The sequence below is a fragment of the Stegostoma tigrinum genome, chromosome 11 (genome assembly GCF_030684315.1).
Source record: "Stegostoma tigrinum isolate sSteTig4 chromosome 11, sSteTig4.hap1, whole genome shotgun sequence".
NCBI lineage: Eukaryota > Metazoa > Chordata > Chondrichthyes > Orectolobiformes > Stegostomatidae > Stegostoma > Stegostoma tigrinum.
In genome coordinates, this window is record NC_081364.1 from 47,696,528 (window position 1) to 47,714,209 (window position 17,682).

Sequence of the window (17,682 nt, forward strand, 5' to 3'; positions counted from 1 at the left end):
CTTCATTTGGGGGTTGAGAATGGACCAGGTCCACAGGGACACCACCATGTACAAAGACCTGGAAAATGGGGTAAAGGATGTACCGAACACCACCCTCGCCCTGATGGCTACCTTTGTGTGTGGCTGCTTCAAGCTGTATGTAGATCCTCAGTACGCAAACACCAAGTGTCACTACTTACTGAGGTTCTACCTGTCCCCGAAGGATGGGTCTGGCCTCGTTGCCGCGGAACGCTGAGTAGTTGGACTGTCCCGTACCACCTGTCCTTCGTGGAGAAATTTTTGAAAGGAAACACCTTTGACCGCAAGGCCATCAGGCAGTGGTCAACACGTAGTATTCTTGAGACCCTTCGGGAAAAGAAAGGGGGTGGATCCCGTTGTGTGGTTCCCCACGCAGACTGCCAAAGTCGTTTGGCAGAATGCCTCATCGCCAGAACTTTCAAACAAGCACAAGGACATTGCTTGGCTGGCCGTGAGAGGGGCTCTGCCAGTGAGATCCTTTATGCACACCCGGAATCTCTGTGCCACCGCACGCTGCCCTCGAGGTGGCTGTGGGGGGGACGAGACTGTCTATGTGCCGGAGGTCTGGAGGGAGATGCAGTGGTATTTGTCGAGGTTCATCTCGAGCAGCTCCGTGACACGGGACTTCGTGCTCTACGGGCTGTTACCCGGGACGCATACCGAAACGAACATCGACTGTGCCTGGAGGACCATCAGTGCGGTGAAAGATGCTCGCTGGTCTGCCACCTGAAAGAACTGACCCCGACCGAGTGTTGCAGACTAGCGCACTCCAAGGTCCAGGACTACGTGCTGAGGGATGTGCTAAAGCTTGGGGCAGCCGCCGCCAAGGCACGGTGGGGAAAGACCACTGTATGAAACCCCTCGTCCAGAATAGAAACAAGGGTCCTATCTGGTAAATGGGCCCAGCTGGCGCCTTCCCCAACTGGTCAGGGGCCCAACAGGCACTGTGCGGGGAGACGACTGCTGGGGTATTTTCTTTGCTTCGTTTTTTTTCCTTTGTTTTTGTTTTTTCCTTTAGTTGGTGTATGTACCCCCGGGTAACCCGGAGCAGCTTGCATGACTGGGTAGGTGTATAAATGTTTTATTTTTGTACATACTTTATTAATAGAATGTTTTTTTCAAATAAAAAAAGTGACGAAACATCTGAAAACGAACCTTTCAGCTCAGCGAGCAAACTCACATCCGTTCTATGACCATCTTCTTTATTTGTTCAACACTGTTTTTGTTTCAGATCTACAGTTTCTGAAGCAGTTAACTTTTCAACTAAATGTTACATAGGCAACTAATGCAGTAAACTACAGACCTTTCTACGGCCTTTATAACGTGAATGAAACCCCGTGTTCTTTTATTCTTTACACGGCATTTGGTAGAATTTTTCTCTTTACCAGGAACCAGTGCCGAGTTCTCCCATTTTTCCTCTTTATGAAATAAGAAGTCTTTTTTTTAAAGTTGTATGTTTGCCCAAAGCCGTTTTCCTCAGATTTCTGAAAATTCCCGAACTGACTTGGAGTAGCAAGGTCCAATCTAGGCGGTCCCTTTTCCTAAAGATGCTCGGGTGAATTTTCCAGTGTCTTTAAATCCCCAAATTTCCTGTTTGTTTGAGCAGATCTGAACTGCCGGCAGTATCCTTCCTGATGAACTGAGAATGGTCTTTATTTTCTTCGCTGCTATTCCGAACAGCTGTTGTATTTCTGTCTCTTCATCTTTCGAGGGCCTTTGATTTGATTAGCCTGCTCGCATTAAGGCCAGTAACTTTTTCCCCTTTTGTCTCCTGGTGTTACAAATGGCACCCCGCTATGAGCGTAGCTTGATCTGTGCTCCTAGCCAGCTGGATCACATGGCCTGCTCCCGTTTATTTTACACAAGGAGACGGTTGAAGACAGAGATAATGGGAACTGCAGATGCTGGAGATTCCAAGATAATAAAATGTGAGGCTGGATGAACACAGCAGGCCAAGCAGCATCTCAGGAGCACAAAAGCTGACGTTTCGGGCCTAGACCCTTCATCAGAGAGGGGGATGGGGGGAGGGAACTGGAATAAATAGGGAGAGAGGGGGAGGCGGACCGAAGATGGAGAGTAAAGAAGATAGGTGGAGAGGGTGTAGGTGGGGAGGTAGGGAGGGGATAGGTCAGTCCAGGGAAGACGGACAGGTCAAGGAGGTGGGATGAGGTTAGTAGGTAGCTGGGGGTGCGGCTTGGGGTGGGAGGAAGGGATGGGTGAGAGGAAGAACCGGTTCGGGAGGCAGAGACAGGTTGGACTGGTTTTGGGATGCAGTGGGTGGGGGGGAAGAGCTGGGCTGGTTGTGTGGTGCAGTGGGGGGAGGGGATGAACTGGGCTGGTTGAGGGATGCAGTGGGGGAAGGGGAGATTTTGAAACTGGTGAAGTCCACATTGATACCATATGGCTGCAGGGTTCCCAGGCGGAATATGAGTTGCTGTTCCTGCAACCTTCGGGTGGCATCATTGTGGCAGTGCAGGAGGCCCATGATGGACATGTCATCAAGAGAATGGGAGGGGGAGTGGAAATGGTTTGCGACTGGGAGGTGCAGTTGTTTGTTGCGAACTGAGCGGAGGTGTTCTGCAAAGCGGTCCCCAAGCCTCTGCTTGGTTTCCCCAATGTAGAGAAAGCCGCACCGGGTACAGTGGATGCAGTATACCACATTGGCAGATGTGCAGGTGAACCTCTGCTTAATGTGGAATGTCATCTTGGGGCCTGGGATGGGGGTGAGGGAGGAGGTGTGGGGACAAGTGTAGCATTTCCTGCGGTTGCAGGGGAAGGTGCCGGGTGTGGTGGGGTTGGAGGGCAGTGTGGAGCGAACAAGGGAGTCACGGAGAGAGTGGTCTCTCCGGAAAGCAGACAGGGGTGGGGATGGAAAAATGTCTTGGGTGGTGGGGTTGGATTGTAAATGGCGGAAGTGTCGGAGGATAATGCGTTGTATCCGGAGGTTGGTAGGGTGGTGTGTGAGAACGAGGGGGATCCTCTTGGGGCGGTTGTGGCGGGGGCGGGGTGTGAGGGATGTGTCGCGGGAAATGCGGGAGACGCGGTCAAGGGCGTTCTCAATCACCGTGGGGGGGAAGTTGCGGTCCTTAAAGAACTTGGACATCTGGGATGTGCGGGAGTGGAATGTCTTATCGTGGGAGCAGATGCGGCGGAGGCGGAGGAATTGGGAATAGGGGATGGAATTTTTGCAGGAGGGTGGGTGGGAGGAGGTGTATTCTAGGTAGCTGTGGGAGTCGGTGGGCTTGTAATGGACATCAGTTACAAGCTGATTGAAGGTTGAAGACAGCCGTCTTATAAAGCCCTACATTAATGACAAGGGGTAGAATTGAAAAACACGGACGTTATGCCAAAAGTGCAGAAATGTTTTGAAGTTCTAGTTGGCATATTAACATGCAAAGATTTACAAAGATGATACCAGAAACATACATGAAGAAAACATTGACACACTGATCTCCTGAAAGAAGGATGACCCACATGTGTTTGAAATTCTGTAAGGTTGGTGGGGTGGGGGAAGCGGAGGAGTTAAGATACCAGAAACTTAATCGGTCTGGTTCGTTATTTTCTAATGAGGTCTTAGCAGGGCAACAATCATAGCACTTTCTGTACGCCCCACCTCCAGAACTAAACCCTAGTCTACCAAAGCCTCAAATTTGATTACCGTCTCCAGGTGTTTATTGAGGTCTGATTGGACACCCGATCAAATGTGTTTTCAGCGTCGAAGATGTTATCTTATTGCACTAAGCCTCGTTTTTTGTAACTGTACCATTGGGGAAAATTATTTTCCAGCAATAGGAGTTTGTGGTTTACACAAAGGAGCCGTACTCGCGGGGTATGTTGTTAAGTCAGTTATTTAAGGGAAATTCATGACAGTTGTTACATTTTGTTTTGTTTTAAACTATTGAAGGACGGAAAGAGCACGAGTAATACTTTACACAAACTTCTGAAATGTATTATTTAGAACAAGCCATGTGTCATGCTTTGAAATAGTTCCGAGACGAAGTATAAGTTTTAATAACCAGATCAATTAGTCACTTTTTAAAGGAGCAGTCCGCAAACATGGTAACACAGCGTGCGGATCGCGAACGTCTGCTTCTGAGATTCTAACTGAATTTTCATCCGCTTAACTTCAGCTGAAGAATTTCCCTATTTAGACGAGTCGAATGGCGCTGGATCGACAAAGCTCAAGTAAAACCAACCAGAGGTGTCTATAAATCTTTTCAGTTGCCTAGCAACCAATACAATGAAATTGAAAGTGGAAAAGGAATCTGTGAAAGTAACTAATGCTTTACAACCGTAAATCCTGCATTTCTTAAAGCATACCTCGGCTTTCGGGACTACGTCACATTATTTGTTAATAAGGTCTTTTTAAGTAACCCTCACGCAATACTAGTGGCAGGTTATCTGACAAAAATGGGAAATATTTCAATAAATCTTTCGCAATTTACCCTCGGCTACTTCTGGCTTGATTAAGTTTATTCAATCTCAATCATGGAAAATAAATCATCAACTTATTTTCATTGAAAACAATTGACTGAAAACGCGAGGCAGTCAAAAGATAAAACTGACATTTTTCATATTGCATTCATGTTGCCTTTGCAAGGTTTAAATGTAAAGGTTTTATCTTTCATTTCCCACGGTGCAATACGCCTGACGATGTAAGCACGTGACTTTAAGTGCGGCTGAAATGTAAATAATTTATAAATCATTACGAGGCTAGAACATTCAGAATGAATCGATTGATGGGAGCGGTTTTAGAGACACTTTTAACAATAATTGGAATTTTACAGACTTTATTCAATGTGTGCGAACTATATTTCAAATGCAAATCGCTGTCAGCAGCGTTTGCAGAACAAATGTCCTGTCGCTTTGAGGAGAAATGCTGTGTATTTAAGGAGGTGCTGCATTTTTTAAGGAATCGACTGTGATAAATTTAGACTACCTTTAATCCATTTTCATATTAATTCTGGCTTATTTTTTCTCCCTTGAAATGGAATTTTTGCGTGCATTCAATCACTTATAACATCAAAGGTTTTTCGTTTTTGTTTACTGCCTCGCACCTTTCATCTCAACAATACGGACTATTTTAAACGCAAGTCTTCTAGTCATCAAAATTGCTGCTGTAACTAGGAAGGCCCTTTATGCACTTCTGAGCTCCCGACATTCTGAAATAATGGTGAAGAGAATCAGAAATGAACACCTGTCTTTCCCTGCATTTTGTTTTGGTTACGGATAGCGTTACTCCACCGAATCCACTTATAACTACTCCAATCACCACTGATGTGCCGCCTGCTGTAACTGTGTATTCTGTTGCGCCTCTGGTAGGAAACGAGAATTTATCATCTACAATTTTTATTCGATTATTGATATTGCTTAATGGCTTTCTTTTCAAAGTTTCCTTTCGTCCGTTCTTGTTTGCACAGTTTTAATTTCCTGTTCTAATTTTTCATGTCTCAGGACTGAGCTGTGGATCCCGTGATTGTTCGTTTCCTCTTGCAGTTTTAAAATATCTGAGGAGGGGGACGTTTTTGTAGTCAATTTGTAGTTTTGAACTGTTCGTCATCTTTGAGTTATTAATCTAAAGAACTTCCTTATTTGGCTCACTTGGAGTGCAGCTATATGCTACTTTTTCTGTTTGGAAGAGAATTCGTTTTCCGTTATCTCAAATTGATTTGAAGTAATCATAAGGAGCACAACCTGAATTCTGTGCATTTAAAGCAAAGTGCAAAACCAAATGTAAAATTAACACTCCCAGCTGATGATAGTGCTGCTACTATTAGTTACAGGGGCGGGATGAATGACCGGAAGACAGGGAATTTCCATTCACAATATTGTCGAGAGCCGGTCGGGAACTCGAGCGCCACTCTCAGGAGCTGTAGTTACGGCGTCGGCTATTTTTTTTCCCCCCTTATAGTATCGGTACTAATAGATCTCTGACTAAGCGACGGTGACCTATTTTGACATGTTCAGTCGTAGCACTAAAAAACGAAACTCGAGCAGAAAGGTGAGTATTTTGGCTCAAGCTGCGTTGTTATCGGGTACTCAATTTCACCTTGCGCGTTCGTGCCTTGCAATACCCTTCTTGCCGACCTCAGCCGCGGACATTACCGATACTGAAACATCCTGCAAAGATTAGGAAGTCGTCCGGGTACAGTGCAACGTCGTCACTGCTGTAATTGATTGGCCTGTTTTTTTTGGAATGAAGGGCGCGCACGTCGGATTTGAGAACCACGCAACAGGAATGGGCTGCATAGAGAGTAACGTTCGAACCTGGTGCCCTACCTTTCTGTTTTGCTTGCGCTAGCAAGTTGTTAACGCCATGGTGTGAACCTTTTCATGTACTCACCTTTCACTAGTTTGCTTTTGTGTATTCGCTAAATGGGCATGAAATGCGAGTCAAGTTCTAAGAACTGGCAGTTGCTTAGGGAGTAGTACAGTACGTCAATCAGATAGGGTTGTCTGGGACTGCTTCAATTGTGAATTGTAATGATCCCATTAAGATGTCTGGGAAGCGGAAAGAGATCCCATTGCGCGCACAGTACGTGCAAATTGTATTTTTGAGATGTGATTACACTATTCTTGTTAAACTGTTTGCACTCTTGCTGCGAGTTTTGCAAAAGGAAATGCTTTTTATTAAAACATACCGTTGCTTCACATTTTTAAGGTGTACGATGTTAAAGTCGGAACTTTAATATAGAGGGCCTTTTAATTGCATTTTGGAAAATTTTTAAAAATGGTTTGATAACTGTTTAGAAGAAAATTCCTATTCCAGTGATCAATTTCCATATATACAGATCGCATCTTGCGTTGAGTGATAAAATTAATTTTCCCTTTCAAGTCCCTTTTACATACATTAATTAGCCTTTCAAGATGGAGTCCTCGAAATTTGAGGATTAGTCAATATGTACCAAGCGGGAGGTAAAGGGTTTAAATAATCCAAATTGTTCAGGAATATAGAATTTAAAATTCAAGGTGATACGAACCTCAATCAAGAATGAAACACTTCAATTTTGGCTAAAAGAAATTGTCATTATTAACGTAGTCATGTTAGTAACTTCAAAAAGCCTTTTTAAAGGCCATTACAGCATCTCTTTTTTTTGTAAAAAGACTTTTAATGGCTGAATCAATTTCATTTATGCCTAAATATTTTGCTTCTGAAGTTGGTGAGTTTGTTTTGTTGAACCTTTTTAAAAATTAATCTCCCCAGCTAAATGGCTCTCTTCCATTTGCTCTGAATTCCCAATACCTGTACTTTGATAATCTCACACTTTCCGGAAAATTTAGTTGTTGACTATTGCCATTTAAAGCTGAAGTTTAGCAGAACTCCTTTAAACTCTTTTCTTTAGTAGTCTTTGCTGTTATTGCATGACTTTCTAACATCATTAATATTTAAAATGAACTCTGCATTTGTTTTCCTGATTTTTATCTCCACTTCTCAAGAAAGAATAAATTCCTTTCATTTGTGCCTTTTCCCTTAATGGGCTCAGGGCTAAGTATTATCAAGAGATATATTCCAAGGTAACAGCAATCTAATTGTCTTGAGGTACAGGGTAAGGTTATTTGTTTGCTGCTAGTTCATATTTGGTTAAATAAAGAAACGTGGAAGGAGGCTATTCAGTCTGTTGTGTAATGCCAGATATCTGCAAGAAAGCAAAGCAATTAATCCAATTTCTTCCCTTGTCTCTCCAGGTCTGCATTTTTCCTTTTTTTTGAAAGCTAGAGCTGAATCTTTTGCCACACTCTAATGCAATTAAAATAATTACTGTAATTTTGAATCCTAACTACTGTATGTGTTTGGGGAGCAGGGTGGGGACGGTTGGAGGAAGTACTCATTTCATCTTTGGTTATTTTATTCTCTCTGTAATAGTATTTTATGGGTCTTGCCTGTTCTGTCAAAAGAGAAAATTTAACTTTATCTGCTCTGTCTCGAACCCTCATGATTTTGGAAACCACTATCACATCTCGTCTTCACTGTTTCCGCAGGAAGGAAAGCTGGTCTAGCTCCTTTTAAACTCTCAAATAATTTGAACTCTTTCATCCTTGCCATTCCTTTTTTTAAAATCTTTTCTCTTTTTTAAAAAATATCTCCTTCGTAAATGACTTTTGTTTCGAATAATTGGTTAAATTGATTGGCATGTATAAGCCTATCCCTGTGCACACTTTTTGAACAAAGGTCTAGTATTTTTCTCCTTCTGTTCTCTGGTGTCAATACATCCGCAATATCCTCCCTTGTGTCAGTATCATTGCATCATGTTTGGTCCTCCTGAGTTTTCACTTTCAGATCAAATTAATTTATAGGCCATCCAGTGTCTGTTGCCACCTCTTTCACAGTAACTTCAACTGCATCTTCATTGGTAAGAATAAAAGCAAAATACTAATTTAGCAAATTTCTCTTCTCTTTCTTCACACCTTATGCTTTCATTATACATTCCACCCCCTCATCTTTTTCATCATCCAAGGACAAACCTTGCTTGTCCCACTGTTCTCTTTGCCCCCCCAAGCCCCCATAATGTGCATTGTCATAACCTACCCATCCCCACTTGTTAGCAGTTTATAGTTCTGTATAATTCTGTATGTTCCCAATTTACCTGAGCAATACTTGTTTCCACTCCATTTAAACTGGCTTCATCCAGTAAAGTATTTTTACTTTAGATTGTTATGGACTAGGATTAGGGAGAAACATAACCTTGTGGTACTGTGACCGCTGTTTCAGAAAAGTTCCCCAATTGTCACTTGATCCACCTCATTTTTCAGAACCAGATCTAGCACAGAAACACTGATAAAGAAAATTCTCGTGAAGACAATATTTTAAAACTATTTCCCCTTTGACCTGTACTATTATGTTTCCAGTTAACATTAGGGACAATTAAAGTAACCCCCCCCCCCATATCACTGTAATGTTTGCATATCTTGTCAATTTCCCTGTAAACTTACTTCCTTATGCTTTTTTTCTATTACTTAATGGCCAATACATTTTCACACAACACCTTTTATGAAGCACTTTTCACAATCTTTGGGATGTTAGCCAAATATGTAATTTTGAGGTGTTATTTTAAAAAAAGAATGATCATGATCACTTGGGGTTGTGAAACTTAACTGCAAGGGGCATTTCAGCCAATTAAGAGGGTATATTTAATTCTATTTAATATTTATTTAATATTTAGTCCTTTTAAGTCTACTAAATTATGCAATACAATATAAAACTATTTACATATTGATTTGTATTATTTTTCAGCTCTCCACAGTGGATGACCCAGAGAAAGGGCAGCCCTGTAATGTCTGTGGAGACCGGTGTCCTGGATTAGCATTACATAATTGGAGGTATTAATTTTTTAAACTGATGCTTATAAATAAACTGCCTATTTGTAATAATGGCATAATCTTGTTTGTCTTTTGTAATGCAGTTCTATTCCTGGGACTTTAGAGTACATGGAAGTGTATGTGAAAATTGTCTAAAGTGAACAGTTCCCTTTTTTCAACATTTTGTTTTCTGACTTTGGACATGTGCTGTTCTTTACTGTCTATATTGAAGTTAAATTTATTGTGAGGAAGTAACTGAAGGTATTTTATTTAATGAACTATAGAAGCTGTGCAAAGGTTGCTTACACCACAGAAATCTGAATATGGGCTGGCCTAGAAGGTTTTTGTAAACATTGTTTTTGCACACTTTAAAGTACATAATATTGTTACTTTGAGATAATGAAAAAGCATTTAAAATTTTTGAATTCTCTCTTAAAAAAACTGAACACTGTTTTCCAAGGAGTTGTGAATTATGGACAATAGTGGATAATTATATTCACCATTGAGGTGACACTTGAGCTGTAAAAGAATACCAGGAGGTTGTATCTTGAAAAAGAGCAAATACTGCATATTTGTATTGAGATCTGTTCTGTAGTGTATCACTTCAGTTGTAGTGTGGGTCATTGGATACCTGCTAAATATACGTAGATTGTATTTGTGTATATTTTGATAACACATGAGATAAGGTGAGGAAAATAAATTAGCAGCCCAGCTCTTGCAGTTGCCATAACTATAATTGGACCAGCTGGCATGTCTTTTTATAGTACTAGGCAAATATGTAACTACAGTAGTTTTGTTTTTGGTTTTAACTATGTACGAATCATGTGTGAAAATAACTGTAAATGGAAAGAAACTTCAGAGTGCTTCAGTGCAAAGGGATCTGGATGCCCTCATGCCAGAATGGAATTTTGGCATTTATTGCTAATGTAATAGGGTATAAAAGTAACACAGTGTGCACTTGTACAAGGTTTCAATGAGACCTCCCTTACTTGAGGAGAAATGTGGTTGCATTAAAGGCAGTTCGGAGGAAATTCAGTAGATTAATTCTAGTGCTGAGGTGTTTGTCTTGTAAAGAGAGATTGAGCAGTTTAGATATATACTCTAGTGTTCAGAAGAATGAGAGCAGGTCTAATTGGGATGTGTAAGATGCTAAAGGGATTGACAGAGTATACGTCAAAAGCCTATTCCTGTGTGGGGCAATCAAGAATGAGAGGTTGTAGTTTTAGAATAAAGGTTAACAGGTTTAAAACACGGATGAGGGGCACTTACTTCTCTCAAAAGTTCATGAATCTGTGGAATTCACTACCAAAAGTGCAATGGACATCAGGACATTGAGTAAATTTGAGGAGATAGACAGATTTTTAATAAGCAATGGGTTGAAGAGTTATGGAGACAAGGCAAGAAAATAGAGTTGCGGCTCAGATGAGATCAGTCATGACCATATTAACTTGAGCAGGCTCTGGGGCTGAATAGCCTGCTCCTGTTCTTGGTTCATATGTTTTGATTTTTTTAAAGTCAGAGGCCATTGCGTATGTTCTAAAAGATTCCAATCTACTGTGTAAGATTTCATAACCATATATGTTTATACCTTCACACTTTTTTGTTGGCCCTTTTGGACATCTAATTGCTTCACATTAGTTGGAATTTGGGAAGTGATTACTACATTTTACTGGACGCCTTCATTGAGTCAAGGATTAATGCAATGCTACACTAGCCTGTGCTGTAGACAATAGACCTGTCCTTTACTCAACATTTCTACTTCTGTTAAAAATTAGCTAATCATCTGAAATCTTTCTTCCTTCATTTGCACTCTATTCTGTGGCATGTGTATCTCTTCTCTAAATTTTCTAGTCAATCTAAAATTAATCTAATATTTATATTAAAATGCCCTGATGTGTTCATAAAATAATGCAGACAAAATATTGAGTCTGTTTATGGTTGAGATCAGTCAAGATTTCTGTAATATAATTTTCTAAAGAACATCCTGCTATAAACTGCTATCCATGTTTTACATTTCTACCTTATTTTAAATGTTATTGGCGGGAGCGGGGCAGTGGTGGTGGGGAAGAAGTAGGCAGTTAAGTTGTTGTTCATAATTCATGTCAAATATATGATGTAATTGTTTTATTTATTGTCTTGTGTACCAAGATACAGTGAAAAGCTTTGTTTATGAGCCATACAGGCAGACCATAGCAAGCGAAGGATGTACAGATCAAAAAGACTTGGACAGAGGCATTCACGTTATATTGCACAGTGTGTGGGCTAGGTGAGAGCAGTGTTAGTGAGACCAGCATTATTTGAGGCAAGAGAGTCCATTCATCAGTCTGATAATGGCCAGGAAGAAGCTGTTCCTGAACTTGCTCAAGCGTGTGTTCAACTTCTGTACCTGCTGCCTGCTGGAACAAGTATTTGGAGATTTGGGGTGTGATGGGTCTTTGATATTGGCAGCCCTTCTGCAGCTATAAGCCATGTAAATGGAGTCCATGGATGGAAGTTTGGTGTCTGTGATGGTCTGGGCCATGCGCTCCACCTTCTGTAGTTTATTCCAGTCCTGGACACAGTATTACCATACCAGGCTGTAATGCACCTGGACATTATGCTTTCGGTGGTGCATCTGTAGAAGTTGGTGAGGACCCTAATGGACGTGCCAAATTTCCTGAGCTGCATGAGGAAGAAGAGGCAGTATTGTGCCGCATTGACTGTTGCAATTACATCTATCTCCCCCATCTCCCGTCTATAGTTTGACATGTTATTAGATATCCGTCCCACTATGGTGATGTCATCAGTGAACGTGTAGATGGCGTACCTTCTGAATTTGGCGATACAGTCGTCGGTGTAAGGCGCTGAGGACACATTCTTGAGGGGGCTCTAGTGTTGACAGTTATTGTGGAGGAGGTGCAGTTACCTCCCTTTACTGATTGCAGTCTGTGGTTCAGAAATCTGAGGATCCGGTTAGAGGGCAGAGCTGATACTAAGGTCATGGAGTTTTGAGATCAGTCTGCAGCAGATAATGGTGTTTATGGTGGAACTGTAGTTGATGAGCAAGAGCCTGACGTAGATGTCTTTGATGTCCAAATGTTCCACAGATGAGTGCAGGGCTAGGGATGTGGCATCCACTGTGTGGACTCATTAGAATAGAATAGCAATTTATTGTCGCATCTATTTCGAACAAGAAGTTTTATAAGTCACTTAGATTGATGACAGAATTCATAATGGAGAGTGAAATAGAGTGGGGATGCATCATGGTTCAGTTGATGGCTCCTGGGTGCGGGTCATGCTGGAGGGCTGGTCTGAGGCCGTCCCACCATGCTGAGACGGAAGCTCTGCACCGAAACATTGAGGATGGATGTTTGTGGAGCCTCCTCGTCCAGTGGGTGGTTTGATTATCCACCACCATTCATGGCTAGATGTGGTGGGATTGCGCAGGTCTGGTCTTTCTGGGGAGGTGTCTAGGCCCGAGGTGTCGGCCTTCCTGCTCCTCTGGTGCTGCTTGGCCTGCTGTGTTCATCCAGCTCTGCACTTTGTCGCCGTGGATCTGATCCGTTGGTTGTGGGATTGCTTGGCTCAGTGTGTTGTGTGTTGTTTGCGCTGCTTGTCGAGCGGGTGGTTCTGTGTTGTGGTGCCATCGGGTTGATGCCAGACTTTTTTTGAAGAATGTGACTGGTGCTGTTTCTGGCATGCCTTCCTCCAGTCTTCGCTGGACCAGTGTCAGTCCTCTGGCTTATTTGTGATGGTAGATTGGAGGTATGCCAGGATATGACATCCAACTAGATGTGGTAGCCCTTCACCTCAGGAAGGACATACTAGCCCTGGAGTGTGTCCAGTGGAGATGCGCACGGATGATCCCTGGAATGGTAGGTTTAACGTATGATGAATGGCTATGGATCCTGGGATTGTACCCATTAGAGTTTAGAAGGTTGAGGGGAGATCTAACAGAAACTTACAAGATAAAGTGTCGCTTAGAAGGGGTGGACACGAGGAAGTTGTTTCCGTTGGGTGGGGAGACTAGGACCCATGGCTACAGCCTTAAAATTAGAGGGGGTAAATTTAAAACTGAAATGAGATGACATTTCTTCAGCCAGAGAGTGGTGGGCTTGTGGAATTCATTGCCACGGAGTGCAGTGGAGGCAGGGACGTTGGGTGCCTTCAAGGCAGAGATCGACAAATTCTTGATCTCAGAAGGAATCAAGGGCTACGGGCAGAGTGCAGGGAAGCGGAGTTGAAATGCCCATCAGCCATGATTTAAATGGCGGAGTGGGCTTGATGGGCCGAATGGCCTTACTTCCATTCCTATGTCTTATGGACTCGTTCTGTTGGTAGGCAAATTGCAGGGGATTAAGGTTGGCTGGGAGACTGGTGTTGATGTGGGCCATGACCAGCTTCTTGAAGCACTTCAAGATTATTGAAGTCAAAGTCACTGGGTGGTAGGCATTAAGGCATATTGCCAATTCCCGAAGGAACCAACATACCCTGATTCTACAGCCTCCTGAAAGCGCACAAGCTGGAAGTACCACTTAGACACACAGTCTCCCTATCAGGCACTTCATCTCACGGATCAGCCAAGAAACTACAAAGGAGATCTGGCAACATCTGTGGAGGAGAAAAAAAGAGTTCGCGTTTTGGGTCCGGTAGCCCGCCCTTTGAACCCTGTTCTGAGGAAGGGTCACCGGACCCAAAACGCTAACTTTTCTTTTCTCCTCCACAGATGCTGCCAGACCTGCTGAGCTTTTCCAGCAACTGCGTTTTTGTTCCTGATTTACAGCATCCGCAGTTCTTCTTCTGGTTCTTAACTACAAAGGAGATTGAGGCACCTAATCAACAAGTCACCCCACTCAGTCCACTCAGCCCAAGAATTCCTCAACTCCATCAAAGACAAAAGGATAGATGATGACGAGACCTTGATATCATTTGATGTCACTGCCCTATTCACATCAGTAGACATACCAGCAGCAAGAGAAATAATGACAGCACTACTGGAACAAGAGCAAGACCCCAGTGAAACCATCTGTACAGACAACATGCTCAAACTACCTATGTCTCACCACTCACTTCACTTTCAACAGCCAAACATATGAACAAATCAATGGGACACCCATGGGACCACCTATCTCCAGGATCGTAGCAGAGGCAGTGATGTAAAGACTAGAAAGGACAGCCATTCCTCTAATCCAATCAAAACTATGTATATGCTACGTGGACGACACCTTTTCATCATTAAACGGACCAAACCTGAGGAGATAAACAGCACCCTCATCAGAATAAAATACACTAGGGAGGAGAAAGAGAACAAACTTCTCCCATTCCTGGACATCATGGTAGAGCCCAAGACAAATGGGGAACTCCAAACGAAAATACACAGCAAAGCCACATACGTGGGCCAGATACTGAACTTCATCAGCAACCATCCCCCCACACACGCACAAAGCTGCGTGCGAACTCTATTTAAATGGGCAGCAACAAAGAACTACGCCAAGAGGAAGAAGAATACCTCTTCCAGGTTTTCAAGGATAATGGATATCCAAACAACTGGGTCAGAAGATGCCTACACGATCAACATCAAGAAGAGACTACATGCCCTGACACATTCATCACACTACCCTACATCAGGAACACATTGGAACTCAGCACAAGATTCCTACAACTGCTAGGCATCAGAGAGGCACACAAGCCTACATCAACCCTATGACAACTGCTCACTCAAATTAAAGACCCACTCCCCGCCATGGACAGGACCCAGGTTCATCTATAAGATCCCCTGCAGAGACTGAGAAACGCTACATTGGACAAACAAGAAGGAAACTAACAACGAGGTACATTAACAATAACTGGCTATAAAAAGACACAACCAATACTCACTCATCTCAATCCACATGGAAAAGGAGAGTCACTAATTCGACTGGGACAAGCTAAGCAGAAGCAGGCACAGAAATTCCTAGAAGCCTGGTACTCCATTAAGAATGCCATCAATAAACACAGAGCTCGACTCCATATGCACTCCACTATGATGGAAACCAGAAGTGAGGCAATCCAGCTCAACGGACTCCAGAGTTTAAAAACCAGGTTGGAAATCATTCTGATGCTTCATCGGAGGCTGCATTGATGTTACCTAGCAGGGTAATGAAACGTCTGTGGAACAACAAACCAGCTCGGCGAGTCAACCAACCTCAATACTTCCATCAGATCCCACATAGGATCCAATTACTTGGCTAGCGACACCGTCCAGACCCATTGCTTTCCTTGGATTCACTCCCAGGAAGACTATCCGACATCTGAAGTGATGATGGTGGGAACAAGTCTGTCTCGGGCTGTCAGGGTAGCTATGACTGTGCCACTGGCATTCGGCTCAAACCGAGCATAGAAAGCATTGAGCGCATCAGAGAGTGATGTGTCTTTGTCTGCTGTCTTGTACTGGTTCATACCTTATTCTGTAATGTTGTTTAGGCCTCACCATAGGTGGTGTGAGTCTGGCACGTTTGGGCTTCTAATGTAGTCTGGTGTTACCTCTTGGCATCCTTGATGGCTTTGTGAAGGTCATATCTGGATTTCCTTTTATTGGTCCAGGTCATCCCAACTTGAATGTTACATGTATAGTCTTAAGTAGGGACTGGACTTCTTGGTTCATCCGAGGTTTACGGTTGGGGAACACTTGGATTGACTTTAATAGAAATTGAAAGAACTGCAGATGCTGTGAATCAGGAACAAAAACAAAGTTCCTAGAAAAGCTCAGCTGGTCTGGCAGCATCTATGAAGAAAAATTAATGTTTCGGGTCCGGAGATCCTTCCTCGGAACTCGGAACTATTGACTCTGACTTCTTTGGTATGCAGTCCCCCATAGTTTGCTAATAAAGTCTACAAGAAAGAGACTGATTAAAAAACAAATGTAGGTCTCCTACAGACAGAAACGGGGGAATGTATAGTAGGGGACAAAGAAATGACTGAGGAATTAAGTACATGCTTTGGTTCTGCCTTCACAAAAGAGGACACAAATCAGATACCAGAATTGTTGAGAATTCTAGATTTAGTGAGAGAGAAGAGCTGAGGGAGATCAATATTAGTAGAGAAATGACACTGGAAATGTGGTTTTGAGTGAAGGCTGATAAATCTCCATGGCCTGATAATCTACATCCCAGAGGACGTAAGGAAGTAACTCTAGAAATAGTGGATGCATTGGTAGTCATATTCCAGGACGCTATAGACTCTGGAACAGTTCCTGCAGATTGGAGGGTGGCTGATGTCACTCCAATATTCATGAAGGGAGGTAGAGAGAAAACAGAGTTATAGACTGGTGAGCCTAGCATCAGTAGTAGGGAAAATTCTCGAATCCATGGTCAAGGCTTTTATAGCAGATCATTTAGGAAGTAGTGGCAGGATCAGGCAGAGTCAGCATGGATTTATGAAAGAGAAACCATGCTTGACAAATGTTGGAATTCTATGAGGTCGTAACTAGTAGTTGACAAGGAGGAACTACTTGATGTAGTATATTTGGACTTTAGAAAGTGTATGACAAAGTCCCACATAAGAAGAGATTAATTTGCAAGATTAAAGCGCAAGGCATTGGGGGAAGTGTATTGAGATGGATTGGAAACTGTTTCCTCTCTGCCAACCAGAGAGTAGGAATTAGCAGGCAGTAACTAATGGGATCCCAGCAGCGATCCATGTGGTACCCCAGCTATAACAATAATATATCATTAATTTGAATCAGGGAACAAAATGTAACATCTCCAAGTTTGCAGATGACACCAAGTTGGGTGGGAGGATGAACTGACAAGGATGCAGAGGTCCTTCATGATCTGGACAAGTTGGGTAAGTTGTCAAATCAGTGGCAGATGTTGTATAATTTGGATAAATGTGAGGTTATTCAGAAGCAATAACAAGAAAGGTGGGTTACTACCTGAATAGCTGTACTTTTGGAGGATGAGTGTGTAATGGGACCTAGATATCCTTGTGCACCAGTTGCTGAAGTTAAGTATGCAGACACAGCAGGCAGTAAAAAAGACAAATGGTGTATTGGTCTTCATTTGTGAGAAGTTTTGAGTACAGGAGCAGGGATGTGTTGTTGCAGTTGTACAGGGCCTTGGTGAACCCCTGGAATATTGTATGCAGTTTTGGTCTCCTTTTCTAAGGAAGGATGCTGTTGCTCTTGAGGGAGTGTAGCAAAAGTTTACCAGGCTGATTCTGGGGATGGCGGGTCTGATGTATGAAGAGAGATTGATTAGGTTGGGGTTAAAATTATATCGGAGATAATGGATACTGCAGATGCTGGAGAATCCAAGATAATAAAGTGTGAAGCTGGATGAACACAGCAGGCCAATCAGCATCTCAGGAGCATGCTCCTGAGATGCTGCTTGGCCTACTGTATTCATCCAG

General features: G+C 42.8%; 1 protein-coding gene across 9 annotated transcripts in view; it reads left to right on the top strand.

The window, feature by feature from the left end:
• prickle2b (prickle homolog 2b) overlaps nt 1-17,682 on the top strand; it is a 301,893-nt gene that overhangs the window by 25,002 nt on the left and 259,209 nt on the right. For 5 of the 9 annotated variants that reach the window (XM_048547909.2, XM_059649935.1, XM_048547910.2 and 2 more), the window contains one exon: nt 9,251-9,336. Coding sequence is in view for 4 of the 9 variants with exons in the window: in XM_048547906.2 (XP_048403863.1) it covers nt 5,208-5,336; nt 9,251-9,336 (215 nt within the window). In the remaining 5 variants the exon portion in view is untranslated. Of the gene's footprint in view, nt 1-4,761; nt 5,337-5,868; nt 6,020-6,237; nt 6,338-9,250; nt 9,337-17,682 lie in introns of those variants that run through there. The other 4 variants (XM_048547906.2, XM_048547905.2, XM_048547907.2 and 1 more) reach the window with 4 other exon arrangements.